The sequence below is a fragment of the Lichenostomus cassidix genome, chromosome 20 (assembly GCF_008360975.1).
Source record: "Lichenostomus cassidix isolate B80296 chromosome 20, HeHo_3.0, whole genome shotgun sequence".
In the NCBI taxonomy this organism is placed as follows: Eukaryota; Metazoa; Chordata; class Aves; order Passeriformes; family Meliphagidae; genus Lichenostomus; species Lichenostomus cassidix.
The window spans coordinates 7,626,455-7,644,931 of NC_139500.1; the positions used below are offsets into that span (position 1 = coordinate 7,626,455).

General features: G+C 58.9%; 1 protein-coding gene across 3 annotated transcripts; it reads left to right on the forward strand.

The window, feature by feature from the left end:
* The first annotated feature begins 1,609 nt into the window (after nucleotides 1-1,609).
* KIAA1755 (KIAA1755 ortholog) lies at nucleotides 1,610-15,601 on the forward strand. 3 transcript variants are annotated; one of them, XM_085078943.1, is made up of 15 exons: nucleotides 1,610-2,526; nucleotides 5,250-5,447; nucleotides 5,998-6,902; nucleotides 7,146-7,266; nucleotides 7,375-7,539; nucleotides 8,085-8,208; nucleotides 8,523-8,640; nucleotides 9,225-9,311; nucleotides 9,396-9,512; nucleotides 9,836-9,934; nucleotides 10,175-10,323; nucleotides 11,260-11,398; nucleotides 11,666-11,788; nucleotides 12,382-12,573; nucleotides 12,653-15,601. In XM_085078943.1, exons 1-15 carry the CDS (start codon nucleotides 1,881-1,883, stop codon nucleotides 13,637-13,639), a joined length of 4,170 nt encoding a protein of 1,389 aa, XP_084935069.1. In that variant the 5' UTR covers nucleotides 1,610-1,880; the 3' UTR covers nucleotides 13,640-15,601. The 3 variants fall into 3 exon arrangements, with proteins under 3 accessions (XP_084935069.1, XP_084935067.1, XP_084935068.1); XM_085078941.1 differs by having other exon boundaries at nucleotides 1,611-2,526; nucleotides 5,998-7,266; XM_085078942.1 differs by having other exon boundaries at nucleotides 1,613-2,526; nucleotides 5,964-7,266.
* The last annotated feature ends 2,876 nt before the right edge of the window (nucleotides 15,602-18,477 follow it).

Below are 18,477 nucleotides of genomic sequence, written 5' to 3' on the forward strand. Positions count from 1 at the left end.
CTCCTTCCACCCCAACATCCCAGTGACATCCCAGGGGACCCTTGGGACCAGCACTACAGTCAGTGTGTCTCCCCCCACGAGGGACTGCATTCCCCCAGACAGGCGGGCTCCTCTCGCAGCACGCCAGCTCGTGACACAAGGTCTGGGAGCCTCGTGGGACAGAAAAGGGGATGCAAAGAGCTGAGGGGGTTGATTTTGCAGAAAAGTAAAAATAAAAATGCAAGAATGGTGACCTCGGGCAGAGCCTGGGGGGATCTGAATGGTGGCTCTGTGCCGGCAGAGGGACAGGGCAGGAGGCCACATGCAGCCTGTCCCAGCAGCTGCTCGGGACAAACAGGACATGGAGAATGGGAGCAGCAGAGGAGGGTGAGCTCATGGGGTCAGGGGCCCTGGGGGCACCGGGTGGCCCCCAGAAGCTCTGTCTTTTGCTGGACTTGCTCCCCAGCACCCTGACTCCCAGCTCCCAGCCTTGCTTTGTGAGGCTCGCCGAAGGGCATGGGGAGCTGCTTTGGGGGAGGTGGGGATGCAGAGCTGGACCTGCTGGTTACCTTTGCAGGGTGGCCTGGCTGAGCACAGATGGCAAGAGACACCTCAACGTGTAGGTGGGAGCTGCTGCTCTGGGTGCAGGGTGGTGGGGTCCCTCTGTGCTCAGCTCCACCTCTGTCTACTCCTGCTCAGCAGCACCACAGAGGAATTGATCCATTGTGCTGGTGCCAGGACACACTCTCACTATCCTCCCTGCCCTCAACCCCCTCTCCTGGCCATGGTGTCCATCAAGAGGTGCAAGAGCCACAGCTCTTGAGCTCATTTCAGAGGTGACCATGTGATTTAAAAAGGTCACAGCCTTGAGCTCACCTTCCCCTGCACTCAGGGGAGCTATGAAAAACCTGAAGGTGGTAAGTGAACTAACACAATTACAGGAGCAACTGGCCACTGTAGACAGGGTGCAGACAGAGAGCTGCCCAGGTGGCATTGGGAATGCTGAGCAGGGGCTTGGAGCCAAGGACCAGCCATGCAGTGGGCTCCGCTGGGCACCCCAGCCTGGTACCCATGGCAGAACCTCTGCCCACCCACCACCACCACTGGTGCCTGAGCCCTTGCAGTACTTGTGATCCATAAGGGCAGTATGGGGGCTCTCGCCAGATCCCAAGGAAATGGGAAGCAAACGCGAAGGCCTTGCTGGCGCCGTCCTCCCTCCCACACGCCAGCAGCCCAGCTGCACCTCCTCCCGTCTCGGCTTGTTTTCACAGCGTGTCCTTTGGCCGCTTGCTGATCCCTGGACAAATGTTCACTAGCGAGACTGCCCCGGCAGCCTGCAGCCTACGCTGTGGCCGTCCCACCCGCCCTAGTCCTGTCTCCTTTCCCAGCCCTCGTCCCGGCCTTGAGCCCATTCCCACGAATGCAACAGTGGAAATTACTCCTGCCTGAGCAAGGCGCAGAGAGACCGGGAGTGCTGGACGTTGTGCACAGAGCTGGCAGAGCTGGTGACACTATGCCCACAGTGCCTGGGACTGGGAGAGCTGTGCCCAGCATGTCTGGGGTTGGGAGAGGCGTCTGTGCCCAAGACTGGCAGGGCTGTTTGAAGCAGCACTTTGCCTTAGCAGAGACCAAATCTGTGGCTTTGGCTCTTGTGCTGGTTGTTTTTGTGCAGTTCTGGTGGCTGAGTCCCGTGATCCTGCCCCTCAGTAGGTCCTTCCCATCCCTGGAACAGCTCAAAGTCTCCACAGAGGCACTCACTGTCCTGCTGCTGCGCTTTTGGGGCAACTCAGGAATGGGAACTGGGAGCCACGGGATCCATCCGAGGCACAGATCACTGCCGGGGCATCACACTGACCCTGGGTGGATTGGAAAAGAGGGACACCCCCACACCTAATGCATGTATGATCACATCTGCATACATGCGCACACACATGCACATGCAGCTCTGCATTTTCTCGGTGTATTCCAGGACCCTTCGCCTGGAGTTGTTCGGGGGCCATGGGACGGCGGGGGCTGGGGGAGGACCCCTGTTACAGCCGCCTCCTGCCACCCCCTCGGGGCTTCTTTTTCCCTCTACTACAATCCCATCCCACCGGGACCCCCCCGGCCCGCGGGGACACACAGGGGGACAGCCCCCGCGGGGCCGCGCCTCGGGAGCGCTCGGGGGGCTCCCGCCCGCGGGCACAGGAAAGCGGCCCGCGGCCCCCCCGGCTCTCTCCGGGCCACCCCCTCCAGCCCCCTCCCTCCTCTCTCCCGCCCCGCCCCGTTCCCGCTTTCTTCGCCTTTTCTTTTCTTTCTTTTCCTTCTTTTTTTTTTTTTTTTCCCTTCTTTTTTCCCCCAGAAGAGGCGCGGCGGGCGGAGGGGGCCGGGGGGGCCGGGGCTGCCCGTCCCCGCCCGCGGCTCCGGAGGCGCCGGCGCCGGGAAGAGCCGCCGGCGGAGCGGGGACCGGCCGGGAGCCCCGGGCCGGGGAGAGCCAGCGAGGAGGAGGAGGGACGGGACGGTCGGTGCCGCGGTCCCCGGCCCCTCTGCCACTTCCTGGGAAACATGGTAATTCCTGTGGCATCCCCCTCCCTGCAGCTGCCCCTCCCCGTGGCTGCCGGTCCCGGGGGCACCGGGTGGGCACCGGGTGGGCACGGGGTGGGCAGCGGGAGCGACAGCAGGGGGAGGTCTGGAGTGAAGGCGGAAGGAGGTGCAAAGTCAGAGGTGGGTGTGGAGGTGGGTGTGAGGGCAGAGGTGGGTGGGAAGGCAGAGACAGATGTGAAGGTGGAGGTTGGATGTGAAGGTGGAGGTCAGTGCAAAGTTGGATATCAGGTGTGGAGGAGGACGTGGCTGTAGCCGCTTGGGCAGGTGTGTGCGGGGCTGCATCCTGCGATGCTTAAACTTTCCCTGCAAAGTTTGTCAGGGGGATGGGCGCAGCGGGCGGGAGCTGCTGTGTGAGCCGTGCCAGCACAGGGGGATGCTCGGCAGACCGACTGGATCATTCGTCACCGCAGCCGGCACGTGCCGTTGCCCTGGGCTCTGTGCTGAGCGCGGCCTCCCGCTCCGGGCCAGGCTGAGCGCTAGCATCGTGTCCTGCCAAAGATGGTGACAGCAAGAGCTGCCGGAGACGCTGAGGAATTGGTATTCAGGACTGGTCCCAGGCTCAAACCTCGCTCCTTCCTGAGCAGGGGGGAGAAAGGAGCTGGAGCTGAGTCACTCTGTGGCTTTGGGCACAGGTTAAACAACTTCACCGCACCAAAACCCCAAAGCCCAGCCCGTCTTGTTGGTGTAAACCACTTTAAAAATATGGGTATTTGGGGAGAAATATCAATCTCTATTTAACAGCACTTTGGCTTATTAAAATGGAAATAGCTTTGCAAATGTAAATCTCCTTATGCTCCCTAATGCCTTTGTTCCAGCTCCGCTCCCTCACAGCGGGTGGAGGCACTGGGATAACTGGCTGCTTTTGGATTCCAATGGGCTCCTGGCCGGCCCGGATGTGGTTTCGCCTACGAACTCAGAGCTGCTGCACCATGGTTACCCCAAAAGCCTCCCCCAGTGATGAAGTGCTTTTGACACTCCATGAAAACATTTTTAGTCAGTCATTCCAGGCTAAAATATTCCCCAGCACTACCCGGGCTCTGTCTGGTGCCTCCATCCGTCCCTGACACTGGCTTACATGGTCCCTGCCACTGGATGAAGTCCTGGGTGATAGGGTGAGAGGAAATAGCCTCAAGTGGTGCCAGGGAAGGGTTAGACTGGGTACTAGGGAAAAATTTCTTCACTGAAAGGGTTGTCAAGCCCTGGCACAGGCTGCCCAGGCAGTGGTGGAGTCACCATCCCTGGAAGGATTTAAAAAACAGTTGAAGGCAGGGCGGGAAGTTCTGGCTCATCTCTCATGACAGCGTTTGGAGCTGGATGGATCCTCCTGTGTTGTTGTGGCTCCTCACCTCGGTGTTGGGATGGGGAGGAAGTTGAGCTTGGCAGTGTTGGGCATGGAGGTGGTGGGCACCTGGCCTGGTTGAGCACTGAGGACCAGGTGGCTGCACCAGGGCTCCACTAGAGCAACATGGAATGGGTGAAGCTCAGCTGGGATTTTCCAGAGGAAGGTGTCCAGTCCATTCTAGGAACTGTGCACAGTAAGACCAAGCTTGAGGAGAAAGGTCCAAGGGCGGAAAGCCTGGACAGGAAACACACTGGCAGATCAGGGCCCTGAGAAGGGACTGACTTGCCTCCTCCTCTGCCCAGCTCTGTGGCTTCTCCTGTCAGGTGCAGGGGCAGGAGATTCCTCTGTTGAGACATGGAAAAAAGTCATGAAGAATTAACCAGAGCATGACTGCAAAGTGCTTTAGGTAAAGCGCATTAAAACTAATTAAGCTGAATTAACCATGGCCCCTTTGTCTGTGTATGGGCTCCTGGACCAGGGATTAGCTGCCTGAAACTAATGCTCACCTTGAGCTAATCCCACTGGACTTCCTGGGTGCTCACACAGGAGCAGGACCCAGCTGCCTGCAGGATGCTCCTCTCCCCCACTCGCCAATGGGCTCCCCTTGACAGCTGTGCCAGTCATCCCCGCACTGCCTGGAGTGCAGCCCAGGCATCACGGGAGCCGTGGGATGGCTTCCCTTCATGTACCAGCTGTGCCAGCTTGGTCTACACAGCCAACAGCTCCTGCAGCACTGAGAGAATGAGCTGGGAACCTCTGGTTCACAAGTGGCACAGACCCAGTGTCCTCACCCCGGTCTGGGGCAGCGTGGAGGGATGCAACACGGCAGAATGCTTCCCAGAAAATGCAGGAGTAATTTTGAGTTTGGCGAATTCAGCAATGATTCTGGACCAAAACACCCTATCCATCTTCAGATGTTTGTTCTTCCTCCCATCTGCTGCATTCCTGCAGCGAGCTGCGGAGCCCAGCGCAGCCCTACGATCTGTCTGGTCTGACACCGCTTAACCCCTCGGCTGCTGCGACTCCTCCGCCTCCACATGGTTGGCGGCCGAGCAAGTCGGCTGCTGCCTCCGGGGCTTATCCCAGGCTCCTTAACCACAGCCCGGCGCTGGGAACCGGACCCGCCATGCCGCACGCCCCGCCTGCGCCGTGCTTGCTCTGCTCCACTCCCGGTATCCAGCCCAGGAGGGTTTGGAGCCCCTGAGCTCAGCCGTGTGGGCATCCCAGGGGCCCAACAGCGGCACAGTGCGGCGTGGGATGTTGGGCGGAAGCACCGGGTCAGGCGGAACGGTGTCCCCACTGCGGGGCCACTGTCCCACCAGTGACACTTACCTCCCTCCCGCAGGATGCCGGGTCGCTGGATGCGGCGGTGCAAAGTGCTCTCCAGGCCCTCTACCCGCCCTTCGAAGCCACGGCGCCCACCGTCCTGGGCCAGGTGTTTCGGCTGCTGGAGACCAGCTACCAGGGGGATGGGCTCTGCTGCCTGCTCCAGTTCCTCATCCCGGCCAAGCGGCTCTTCGAGCGCCTGCGGCAGGCAGCCTGTGTAAGCCCCTGTGCCTCACCACGGTGCTCCCATGAGCCACTCCCGAACACGGGGGCTTTGCCCTAAGGAGTCCTGGCTGCATGGCCACACTGACCTATGGGCTTCCTCCCTGCACATCTGCTCCTTGTCCCATCCCCTCCCTGCAGAGGGGACCATGGCATACCAAAAGGGGACCATGGCACACCCAGGTCCCTGGGACTGGTCCAGCACATGCGGTCCCTGTAATAAGGGCAGGGGGACTCTCGGGTTGACTTGTCTTGATCCTAGAGAGGCTTAAGTAGGGATTGTTCCTCTGTAAGCACATGGGGAGACTGCACCTGGGAATAGCCATGGTTCAGGGTGGGCTTGCAGGGCTCTGCTGATGGGTCTTGGTTCAGGGACATCCATTGGGTTACCAGGCTCTTTCCACCCCCATCATGGGAAGCACAGAGCTGGGCAGCGAAAGCGCGTGGGGGTGGCTGGGAGGCACAGAGCTGGCAGGGCTCTCTCATGCACTGTGTTCTTCCTCCCTCCCAGGCTCCCTACTTTAACCGCATCTTTCTCCATGAAGGCTGGCCCTTGTGTCTGCATGAGAAGGTGGTCGTGCACCTCGCGCCGCTCAATCCCCTCCTGCTGCGCCCCGGGGACTTCTACCTGCAAGCAGAGCCCTGCGAGGAGCACACGGCGCGGGTCACTGTCAAGCACCTCTCCCTGGACCTGCGCTCAGTGGAGGAGACACCGGTCCCCGAGGCCACCCACGGACTGCTATTCACCAATGCGTGGCTGGAGGAGGTGAACAGCAGCTGGGCTGGAGCTCCCCTGCACACCTGCCTGGTGGCCACCGAGAACGGTGTCACCCCACTGCCGTGGAGCCGGATTGCCACACCCGAGTTCACCGACAAGCCCAGGGCTGGAGCTGACAGTGTGCCCACAGGTGCCCACCATGAGCCTACTCCTGAGACTGCACCTGAGCCAGCAGCACCTGGCACTCCTGTGCCCCATGGCACAGCCAATGTCCCCACGCCCTACAGCAACATTGTGGGCACCATCCCAGGCTGCAAGGCTACATCTTGGAAGTCAAGCCAGGGACGATACCCAGGACTGATCAAGGTGGAGCAGGCAGGGCTGCGGAAGAAGCCAGCCACGCTAGCTGTGCCCAGCCTCTGTGAAATCATCAGCCAGAACCTGGAGGGGGAGTATGTGGACCTGCTGGAGCAATCCCAGGAGGACCTGGATGTCCTGACCAGATCCCTATTGCCTACCTGCCCTTCAGAGACAATAAGGGCTGGGGCAGAGGTGATGCTCCCCTGGGCAAATGGGGGACCGGGAACAGACATCTGGCCCTGTGGGGGAGCACTGAGCTCAGAGGAGAGTCCCTGCAGCCCGTGCCTGGGGAGGAAGCTGAGCCAGGAGCCAGAAGCACATGGCCCAAAGTGCCGCCAGCGTGACTCCTACATGGCTGCGCTGCAGAACCCGGTGAGCTTCGGCTCTGGGCTGATGGCAGCCATCCTGGAGGAGCCGGACAGCCCCGGCCCTGAACTGCCCCCTGCCACCCCCCGTAAGACCCCCACACAGCACAGGAAGGGGACTGGCAGCCCCACACTCCTCACCAGCCAGTCCTGCCGAGTGACTTCTGGGGTACCGGGGCAAGGGGGGTTGGTGCAGCAGGGCAGCTCCCGGCTCCCCCCAGGTTCCAGCCACAAGTTCTCCTTCCTGAAGGGTGCACGGCTCGGGGCAGCCCCTGCGGATGAAAGAGTCAGCAGCCAGCACGAGGGGGCCTGGAAGAAGATGTCAGCCATCTATTCACCCAGGATGGGCAGAGCAAGGGCAGCAGGGAAAGGTACCATCCTGTGGGGCTGCAGCGCCTGACCAGGCACTGCTGGGGCTTTGCAATTCCTCTGCTTTTTTGAGTGTCACCAGCTCCTTTCTCCTCCATTCCCATGCACAGGTACAAATACAGCCACTGCTGCTCCCATGGAGGAATGCTCCCTGGAAAGTGCCAGCTGCAAGAATGGTCCCTCTGTGCCCAGCTCTGGCACTGCTGGTCGGGAGCCTCCAGCATGGCAGGACCTGCACGCTGGGCTGCTGCGCTCGGGCATCATCTGCCTGCCAGGTACTGCTGGCACTGCGAGCACGGGGGATGGCGGGAGAGGCCTCTGCATGGAAACACAGGCTGCTGGAGAGGGTGTTCTGGAGGAAGGTTTTAGGGCTTTGCTGGAGGCCAGAAATACTTCAAGCGGAAAATTTCCTTTCAGCTGGGCAAAAACATTAAAAACATAAATGCAGGCAGCTTGCGCAGTGCAGCTGCCCTGGTCCCAGCCGCCCCAAGCCCTCCCACACCATTCCTCTCCAGTGAAGCTGTTCAGCTTTAGCTGCCAAACACTAAACATTTGGCTCCTTCTTTTTCCCAAGAACCAAAAAGCAGTAACAAAAACCATCTTTTTCTCAGGAAAAACGTCCCCAGCAGCTCTGGAATTCCAGGCATTCATGCCAAGAACCCCCCCGAGTTGGCTTTGCCCCTCCAGAAGGGCCAGAGGGGCTGCACCATGGTGGGCCCTGAGCTGAGCTGGGGCAGCACAGATGGTTGCCCCAGCCCATTGTGGAGTGCTACGATATGGCAGGTGGCTGCCAGAGGGGTCACTCACCCTTTCCCCACAGGGAGCTCAGACAGGCTGGGCAGGGCCCTCCTCCTGGTGACCACCAGTGGCAGTGCCTGGCGGGCTGCGTGGTGCTCAGCTGCCGAGCTGGCAAAGCTCATCCTCTGCCTCTGCTCCCTCCCCAGGTAAGGGCCTGCTGGACCTGCCAGTGATCCCCAGCTGCTGCCTCATTCAGGGCTCCCAGGCAGCTCTAGGGCTAAGTTGGGATGGATGCCCAACATCCCACACATGCTGATTTGGGCATCCTTGAGGACCCTGCACTATGCCCCTGCCAGAGGCACATGCTCTGAGCCCCTGGTTGAGGCATTCCACAGGGACGAGGCCACTGCCTGTGGCTGTGGGGTCCTGCCTGCCTGGGGGTGCAGCATGTGGGAGGGGGCTTTGGGAAGGTCCTGCCCCAGGGAAGGACCCCCACTCCTGCTGTGTTTCCCCTCACTAGGCAAGAAGTGAAGAATGGTGAGAGGCGAGAAGCGAAGGATGTTGGGCTCACGGTCGTGGTGGATGCCAGGAAGCAGCCGCCTGCTCCCGTCCTATTCTCAGCCCTGCGCTCTGTCCAGGTACATGTGCCTGTGCCATAGACATGCCACGGGTGTCCCTGTCTGGGAGGGACTGCTGCCACCCTTTGGGGGTCCCTCAGAGCTCTGTGGCATCACCCAGAGCCCTCCAGCATCCTGCTATGTGCACTCACCAGGAAATGGGCTCTGCAGTGACAGTCTGTTGTCCTGGCAGAGTCCTTGTGCCAGGGCCCAGGTTGTGCCACAGGAGTGCCCTGTGCTGTCCAGGGGCTAAGGGGTCCCCCCTGCCACAGCACCCTTTGCATATCCGATAAAACCCACGTCAGCCCTGATGCTCTTCAGGTGAAATGTCGCTGGTGTGAGAGAAAGGGTTCACTCATGAGGCTCTTCCCACAGTCCTTTGCCAGGGAGCTGGTGGTTGGGATGAGGTCATGGCCTGAGTGACCTGCTTCCATCTCTTACACCAGTGAGCTGGGAAGCCTTTTCCTTTGCAATGAGCACACCAGTCTCAGCCAACCCAGGAAATCCCAGCACCACCATGGGTGACCTGAGGGCTGCGTGAGGGGTTTGCCCTGCTGCCCATGGCACCCATGGTGCCCATGGTGACTCTCCCCTGCCTCCCACAGAGTGTCTCTCCAGGCTGCATCCACACCGTGCTGCTCCTGGCCGAGAAGGAGCTGGTCTCCCACCGTGAGAAGCTGCCTGGAATGCAGGTGAGCCTGTCCCTGTCCCCTGGGCTAGGGTGAGAGAGGGTTATTCCCTGCCCCAGGTGGCCTTACAAGCCCTATGCCTTGCAGGTGGAGACCCTGACGTCGCTGAAGGCTCTGGGCCGCCACATCGACAGCTCCCAGCTGCCCCCAGAGCTGGATGGTGCCTTCCCCTACTGCCACGGCGAGTGGGTTCAATTCTTCCAGGTGTCTGTTACCACGCCATGAGCCACTGCCTCACCTCCCCCCTGTCCCTCTGTCCCCACTGCATCTTACATGTCCCACACACATCCCTGGAAGAATGACAGGAAGGCTTGGGAGAGGGGAAAGAAAAGGAGAGCTCTGAGCACAGAAGGGTCAAGCTCCTTCCCACCTGCTCCTGCCTGCTGCTGCCCATCCACCTCCACACTCCCTTCCTTATCAGCTTTAACCCAGTGCCTCACAGTATTCCCTGCTCTGTCCTGGCACTGCTCCTCCTCCTCCTCATGGGCAGGCCGTCCCCACTGACCCACTGTGTGTATTCCCCACAGAAGCTGCATCCCTTCACAGCTGGCCTCAGGCGGGCATCAGAGCTGCTGCAGCGCTGCATCCAGGAGCTGCGGAACACCAACGTGCTGGCAGGGACACAGGTAACAGGGGCGGCAGCACCACAGGTTGGGGACCTTCCCAAAGTGCCTGTCTGCAGTACAGCCACAACATCATTTCACTCCAGTTGCCCAGAACTTGGCGCAACTGCTCCCAAACTGGTTGCTCCTGGCCATGGGGCTGTCCCCTGTCCCCTCTGCTCCTGCCTGGGGTGCAGCCCCAGGTATCTCTCCTGTGCTGGCTGAGGCCCCAGGTAAGACACCTGTCTGACCCTCCCTCCACAGGATGTGGCTGCGAGCATCAGGAGGCACCAGGAGCTGATGCAGAAGGTGCTGAGTGACCCTCAGCTGGTGAGGGTGCAGCGTGAGGGAGGGTTCCTGCTGGCCAGGCTGCGCAGGGAGGCCACCTGCCTCCGCACCTCTGACCACGTCAGGTAGGACAGGGCAGTTCTGCTGGTCAAGGGGTGCCAGTGTCAGGGACCCCCAGCTTCTGCTGACTGACAGAGCCACCTCCCCACCAACAGACTGGTCCCCATGAGCCCAAGCTGTTGCCATGCTCTCTCCTGCTCTGGAAGCATGGAGCACATGTCTGGGACAGCACATTGCAGGAGTCCCCTCATCCTTACTGAGGAAATTGCCAGATCCCTTGGAGGGTCTTCTGCCCCAAGCCAGGCCAGATCTGTCACAGCTCTGCAATGCCGGCAGCAATGCCTCGGGCTGGGCTCGGGAAAAGCCACTAGATGGGGCCAAGTGCCGGCCATGCTGCACTCAGCCAGCTGTGCTGTGCTCATCCAGTGATGTCGCACTCGTCTGGTGATGTCGCACTTGTCTGGCCATGCTACACTCACCCAGTGATGCCATAATCCGGCAGTGTTATACTCCTCTGGCCATGCCATACTCATCCAGTGAGGCCACCCCCACCTGGATGTGCCATACTCATCCAGTGATGCTGTAATCTGGCTGTGCTGTTACTCATCAAGCCATGGCACACTCATCCAGCCGTGCTGTAATTGGGCCATTCCATCCTCACCCGGTGATGTCGCTCTTGTCTGGTAATGCTGCACCCATCTGATGATGCTGACTGGTCCAGCCATGCCATGCTGCTCCGTAGTCTGTGAATGCATGCAGCACTGATTCACTGCTCCTTCCTGTTCCCTTCTCACAGTGGGGCTGGGCTGCACTGATAAACAAGGCTTTCCCATCCCATGGTCCCTGCCATCCATGTTACTCCATAGGATGGGGAGATGTCCAGGCACCTGCAGGACCAGGGTCAGGAGCTGGTCAAGACAACAGCTCCCTTCCATCTTGTGCATCCCCAAGCTCACCTGGCAGCACCTGGCACTGATGGTCCCTCTCCTCCCCACCCTCAGGACTGGTATGGAGTTGGCTGAAGGGCTGTACAGTCAGCTGGAAGAAGATCTTCACAACCTCGTGTCCCAATCCAACAGCTGCCTGGAACGCCTGGAGTTCCTCCGCAAGGTCCGGGAGCTCGAGACTGAGTTTGGCAAGGTGAGCTGGGTGTCCCTGCGGTGCCACAAGTTGAAGTTGCCTTCTGTGGTGTTCCATGGTTGAGTGTTTTGGTCCCATTTCCTTTGTTTTTGATGATGACAGAAGCCTGGATTATGGCAGGATTGCCTGAGCTCTGATTTTCATTACGGGTGACTGTGTGTGACTGTGCCTGGGCTGGGATGCCCGGCTGGGGCAGGAAGGGGAGGTGCTGTGGACACACTGCTGCTGTGGCTGCTCCTGCCTGATGCCTGTTCTGCTCTCTCACAGCTGGGGTCCTGGCTGGATGGGGAGGCAGCAGCGCGGCTGCAGGAGATGGGCACTGAGGAGTGGAGTCTCGACAGCTGCCAGGACTCTGCTGAGCACTTCAAGGAGTTCCTCACCCAGGCCACAGTATGTCTGGTGAACTTTTCTGTAACAGTCATCCCCAGGGTTTGGAAAGAGGCTTCTAGGCAGAACTGGGTGTCCCTGGGCTCTTGAGTCACTGCAGTTGTCAAGCTGCAGTTGTCAAGCTCAGGATTGTGGGGACTCCGGGCAGTCCTGCTCCAGTGAGGGGGTGGCTGCACTGTTCCTTGATGTGTGCTGAGCTGGGACTGCTGTCCCCAACCCCTGCTGTGCTCCATCCATGCAGCTCCTTTTTTCTGCAAAGCCTGGGCGTCTATCAGACAAGAAGTAACATTGGGATGAGGATCTTCCTGTTCTCCTGGATATGTAGGCCCTTTAGTCACACACACTAAAGGGAGGGCGAGGCACTGTGACCCCACTCAGGACAGGAGGTGCATTTAGTGCGTTTTGAACCAAGCCAGGGCAAAGCAGACATTTGGAGAATCCCATCCCTTTGTTTCTTCTCACTTGCCCAGGAGTGTTTCCCATCCATCTGTGATGGTGATACCAAGTGCTGACGTGCAGCTCATCACCCTGTGCACACATCCCAGGTCAGCACCATTCCCAAGAGTGGAGCCTGTTCCTCCCTGTCATCCCTGCAGGCTCAGTACCAGCATGGCCTGACCCTGTGCCAGGAAGCGGCTGAGGTCCAGGACACGACATTCTCTGAGGCAAATGCCTTCCAAATGGCTGCAGCCCGTTTCCACACAAAGCTGATGAGCTTCTCCAAGCAGCTGGAGCGGCGGCAGGCAGAGCGGGAGCTGCTGCAGGAGCTCGTTCAGTTCTCCAACAAGGTGGGTGAAGGGGATCTTCCCCTGCAGGACCTGGTGCTGCTGGTGGCCATGAAACCAGCCACTCTCACCTCTTTTGTAGGTGGCGGGGCTGAAGCTGGACTGCCGGCAGTGCTCGGCCCGGGCGCAGCGTGGGGAGGGCCAGGCACTGCGGTGCCTGCAGAGATCCTTCCAAAAGCTCTCGGTGGAGTTCGCCCTGGAGAAGCTGCAGGAGATGAAGGCTCAGGTGCGCAGGATGCAGAGCAGCCAAGGACTGGCAGGCTGGACAGAGGCATGGCACAGGTACCAGGAGATACGGCAGATCCTGGAGGAGATGCTGGCAGAGCTGCAGGAGGCCTGGGGAGTGCAAGCTGACGGGCAGGGAGACTCCTCCAGCCCCCCCAGCCCAGGGTCTGCATCCCCTTGCATGGAAGCCCCAGTTTGCAGAGCAGCCCCCAGCCCTGAGCCAGCAGTGTTGGGGGGCAGGGGGGTGGCAGAGCAGCCAGAGGCCAGCCCTGAGGGGCCAGGACAGCCCCAGGGACCAGGACAGCCCCAGACCAGCACCACCCCTGGCTCTGTGCTGGGTGTGGAGCAGAGTTCCCTGCAGTCCCACTGCCAGCTGGGGCCGCAGGGTGCCTGCACTTCTCACCACCACATCTCTGCTGACACCCCCAATCCCAAACCCAAGAGAAAAGCCAGCCTGGGAGCAGCAGGACACCTCACCCAGGAGTGCAGACAGCCCCCTCGAAGGCGTCCCTTCACCCTGCCTCCCTGGACACGCTTTCCAGGTGCTGACCCACCATGTCCCCCTGCTGTGCCCTGTGGGACTGCCTCTGATCCCAGCACAACTGGTGCACCAGCAGGGTCACGGGCAGAAGCTGCCCAGTACTTCCAGGTTTCCAGCCAGAGCAGTTTCTCCTCTGAAGACTCAGACTCACAGAACTCCATGGAAGAAGCCCCAGCAGCAAGCTTGGCTTTGCCTAGGGACCTCCAGAGTCCCAGACCACCCTGCCCCTCCGAAAAGTTCCCGCAGATCATATACCTGGAGAACCCCCACACTGAAAATTCAGCTAAAGCAAATGCCAAGTAACCAGTCCCTCCAGTTAAGGCTGTTTCTGTCCAGCTGTGTAAGTCTCAATCATCAACTGGTTGAGACTTCCCATACTCAGAAGTGGGGTGCTGGGACTTCTTACCCCATCTTCAGTCCCAGAATCTTCAGTTCCCTGTCCTCAGTGCTCTCCCTGCCATGGATCAGCAGTAACTCCATCATCAGCTCACGAGGTTCGTTCACAATCTACCAGGTGTGTAGCATCTCTCCCATAAAGTGCCTTTATCTCTACCAGTGCCAGCCTTGTCTCAGGCAGTAGGGAGGGTTCCCACATTAGAAGCTGTGCCTGGAGCATACCAGGGGAGCGCAGACCTGTGAGATGTTCCTGACACTGTGCTCCCTGCTCCACTGGATGGTTTTACCATCCCCTGTGCTGCTGCTGCAGCCCTAGCCAAGACCCAGCGATGGGCCCTGGGTTGGTGTGCACTCATTAACACGGAACTAACTCCATTAACATTAATAAACCTGTAGAGAAACAGCTGGATGGTCCTCATGAAGGAGCGAGAAGTTGTGTCCCACCGAGAGCCAGGTGTGGGGTTCTCACCCAGGCTCCAGCTGCTCCCACCACCTCAGCACAGTGCCCACAGGCAACTGGTGCCACCAAGAAGGCTCCCTGTGTCCCCAACATGGGCTGTGCCCACAGCCTGTCTCTCCTGCTTGCTGCCAGCACCTTGGTTCTGCTCAAAGGACACTTCTGTAAGGGTGATGCGCCTCAGTCTCCTGTTCTCCCTCCCAGTACGTGAGCAGAATGGTGTCATCCTGCCCAGCCTCCCCACTGTTTTGGGAACGCGCTGTCCTGAAGCCTTGGGGACCTGTTTGGCCTGGGTGCGACCTTGACGATCCCAGTCCAAAGCAGCCTAAAGTCCCCAGAGACCCTGTCCCTGCAGGCGTGTCCCTGCACCGCCTGTTTGGGCACTCGGGAGCGGCGACGGCAGGCGGGACCCTGATTGTCAGGGCCAGGCACTGGCCAGCCGCCCCCCTGGGCAGCCACAGCATGAGCTAATCAAGACACATCGGAGGAGAAGCAACCTCTGCCTCGGAGGCCGTTCCAGAAAAACACTCCTCCTCCCAGCCCAGCACGGTCATGGCTCTCACCCTGCGGGATGCTGCGCCTCAGCAAAGGGCACTCGCCCATCCCAGTCTGGCTGAGAATCACTCATACCCCCCTCAGCCTTGTTTTTGCCAGATCCCGAAGCCAAGCCCCGCTGAGCTCCTCTCGGGAGGTTGTGGCCCCAGCTGCCCCCCGTGGGCGACACACTCCTCCTGTCTGGGTCATTAACGAAGCATTAACGGGACTGACCCCAGCCCTGCCCTGTCACAGGACCTCCTGCCTGTCACCTCTCCTAGTCTTACCCAATTGTCTGCTCTTTACTTCTCCCTACAATGTTTTTAGACTCCAACTTCCTCAGCTTAATACTGATTTCCCTACTGACAATTCTGTCCCTGCTCCACTGAAATCTTGGTCACTGAGTCCCTCCCATTCCTTTTGGTTTAAAAGTCATTGTCCTAGAGACCCTGAACATCCTGTCCTGAGTGAGGCTGGAGTTCGTCCCATTCCCCAATAATGCCATGTCCTGAACAACACCAAGGTCACCAAGCTAGGACATTTCTACCTCTTCATGATATGTCCCTGCTCCCCATCCCCATTCCCTACAGCTGAGTGTGCCCACTCCCCATCCCATGTGGCCAGTGCAAGCCGTGCCCACCTGGATGGGGCCCAGCTCATTGTGAGCGCCAAAAATCTCTTCTCCCTCCAGCATCATTGCAAGCCATGCCTGACAGTTCCCTTGCTCAATTTTCTGGTCTGCTGAGAGCTGATCTGCTGTATCGCCTTCCATTACAGTTTTTAGTTTGGAGAAATAGCACTTTCCAGTGAGAAACAGAGTTGTTTTTCAAACCAGATGGAATTAGGATTTGTCCGAATAAAGCAAACAATGACTTTCCTGTTGTTTTCTTTTTCCATAAGTAAAGCAAAAAAGGATATTTTGCAAATCCTGAGTTTAACTGATAACAGAAAGGGGTATTTCCAGCCTGTGGCTGGAGGGTGAATTGTTTCCCTGGAAGAGTCCTGTGCATTGAAGAGCCATCAGCTCCAACAGCTGGGTGGGCTCACCTGGATCCCTTCTTCCCTCCTACCAAAAAGTGTTTTGCAACATTCTGCAAAAATTTTCTTATCTCTGCTGATCCTTCAGCACATGATTTATGACTCCCAAGTTTGACCAATTAAGCCATAACCTTTCCAGAAAGGCAAGTACTGGAGTTAATCAACGTCTCCTTTCCCTCATGAAATGGCAAAATCATTTGTCAGGGGCTGGCAGGGATCCAGCAGCGCAGGCTGGTAGGTGTCCAGCAGTGTGGGCTGGTCAGGATCCAGCAGTGCCAGGGTGCAGAGCAGTCAGCTAGGCTTGGAGGGAAGCTCCCACAAGACCCCAGGAAATATTTTTTTCCAAAGGAATAAAAGGTCAAAAATGTTGGATGCAGAAGATGGCAAAATCAGTCCAGAGAAGTGCAGGACTCGTGGATCAGGCACAGATCCCAACCCCAGGGAATGAATGTCTCTTCCCCATGGCAGTTCCTGGGGCATCCATTCCTCCTGTGGTTCCTGAGCCCTGCTCCAGCAGAGCAGACAGTACGTGGGCTGGCCCAGAGCAGGGAGCTCTGACCCAAGACGGGCACTGCACTCTTCCTCCCCTCCTCCTCCTCCTCACCACCAGATTCCCATCGAGCCCTGCCCTGCAAACTGTGGGGGCTGGAGGGTCACTGGGTTCAATCGTGACAAGACAGAAGTAGGAGGGAAAAAAGAAGAGGAAGAGCAAAAGGCACTGGTGCTCCCACGCTCCCGGTCAGTGCCACAGCTGTGCCCTGTCCCAGACAAGGAGGAAGTGTGGGAAATGGGTGACAAAGCAGAGATGTGGTGACAACAGCCTGTGGGAAAATACAAAGGCCCCCAGATGGGCCCCCCAGCAGCTCTGGTGCCAGCAGAGCTGCCACAGGCCCATTCCTGTTCTGGCAGCCCCTGGCATTGGGGTTCAGCCACAATCAGCCACAGGAGTTCAGAAGCACAGGTTGGGGGTTTGGTCATGCCTGGATTTGTCCTCCTGGGTGACAGCCAGGGCAGTGGGTCTGATTTCAGCAGGTAAACACACAGAGGCAGCTCTGGGTACAAGAGGGAACTGAGCTGTGGGACAAGAGCACCAGCTCTGTCCTGGCTTTGGGATGTGGCTGTGAGCAGAGATGTCCCAGAAAAGCTTTGTTATCTCCAAGCACCTGCTCCGGCAGGGCAAATGGAGGTCTTGCCCATCACTGAGCCAAGGCTGCTGGTGCTCTGGAGAGCTGCAGGATAGCCATAAGAAATGGAAAACCAAAGAAACCAGCGATACCAAAGGAAAACAGGAAGGGTGAAGGGTAACGCCAAAGGGTAGAGCTCCAAGGGGTGGACGTAACTCAATCTGATTTGAGCTGGCCAGGGAAAGGCCAACCCAGCTGCTTTCCAAGATTCCAGCTGTGCTGCATCCCGAGGGATGGATGGAAAACATGCCTTTGGCACAGTGCTTGCTCAGGGGCCCTGCAGACACTCACCCTGGGAAGATGATGACAGGACAGTCGGGCACAGGTGACCTTCATGGGGGAGACGCATGGTTCACGTGTTAGCCCTGGGGGAATCACCCAGCTTCAGGCATGAAATCTAGACCTGTGCACTCACAGAGGACCACAAACATGCTATGCACCAACTGGGGAGCACAGACCCTCCTGTGTCCCCCTACAGACCCGTTGGAGCCTGCAAGCTATGAAGGTGGTGAGGGATTACCAGGGAGCGGCGCCCCGGGGGAAGAGGTGCCCAGGGGAGGGAGGGCTGGGGGAATTCCAACAAACTGCTGGGAAATGACAGCCAGGAGCTGGAATTCAGCTCGCACCAGGTACAGCCAGATCAGTTTACGAAACATCGTGTTTGGCTCGTGGCTGTCCTGGCTCACACGAGCCCATCCTGCAGCCCACTCCCGAGAGCTGTGGGACCCTGCCACAGCAGGACTCACCTTGTGGCCATCCCGGGGCCACCAGAAAGGAAAGGCTTGGCACAGGTGGAGAATCCACCTCCCTTGCATGCATTGCTGCTGTCCAACACAGGACACACCTCCCAGGGGCTTGCCTGGGAGCCTTGCCAGGGAAGCCCCCAGCCTTCCTGCCCCCACCGTTCTTGCAGACCCAATAAACCAGGAGACTTTCGAGAGGGTTTTATTCTCTCATTTCTTTTAAATAAAAATAGATACTCTGCCAAAAAACAAAGACAGTTACATAATGAATTCTTCCTGAACCCCTCCGTAGAAACCTTGCACCAGAACTCCCCAGAGAAGCTGGTTATCAGCTGCTGGCCTGTCCCTCCAGACCATGCTGGTTCAGGCTCCACGTTTTTCGAGAACAGCCTCTGGCTCAGCCTGTGCTGTGAGCTGGGAGCCAGAGCCCACGACTGCATTGGACACCAGCAGCACATCCCTCCCCCTGCCCTGGGAGCAGCAGATGCCTCAACTCCACTGGCTGTGTCTACCCTGTGGAGCACACCAGCCCTCTCTGTGGGGGCAGATGGAAAAACAATCTGCTTTTCCTTAAAAAGCCACTTCTCCTCCCAAAGCAAAGGCTGCCCATTCCCCTCACTGCTTGGCCTGGCAGGCAGCTGCCCACAGCTGGGAACAAGCCCCCCTTTATGCCAGCTCCAAACCCCACCACCCCAGGAGCCCTGCGCTGCACTGAGCCCATCTTGCTCAGCCACTGGCCCAGCGCCAGAGCTGCCTGTGGCAACCAAGCCCCAAACCAAGAGCGATGTT

Bases quoted from the DNA above. Each gene is read 5' to 3' on its own strand.
- KIAA1755 (XM_085078941.1), top strand. From the start codon at position 1,881: ATGATCACATCTGCATACATGCGCACACACATGCACATGCAGCTCTGC. The intron at 8,641-9,224 runs GTACATGTGCCT...TGCCTCCCACAG, and splicing joins CAGCCCTGCGCTCTGTCCAG to AGTGTCTCTCCAGGCTGCAT. The intron at 9,513-9,835 runs GTGTCTGTTACC...TATTCCCCACAG, and splicing joins AGTGGGTTCAATTCTTCCAG to AAGCTGCATCCCTTCACAGC.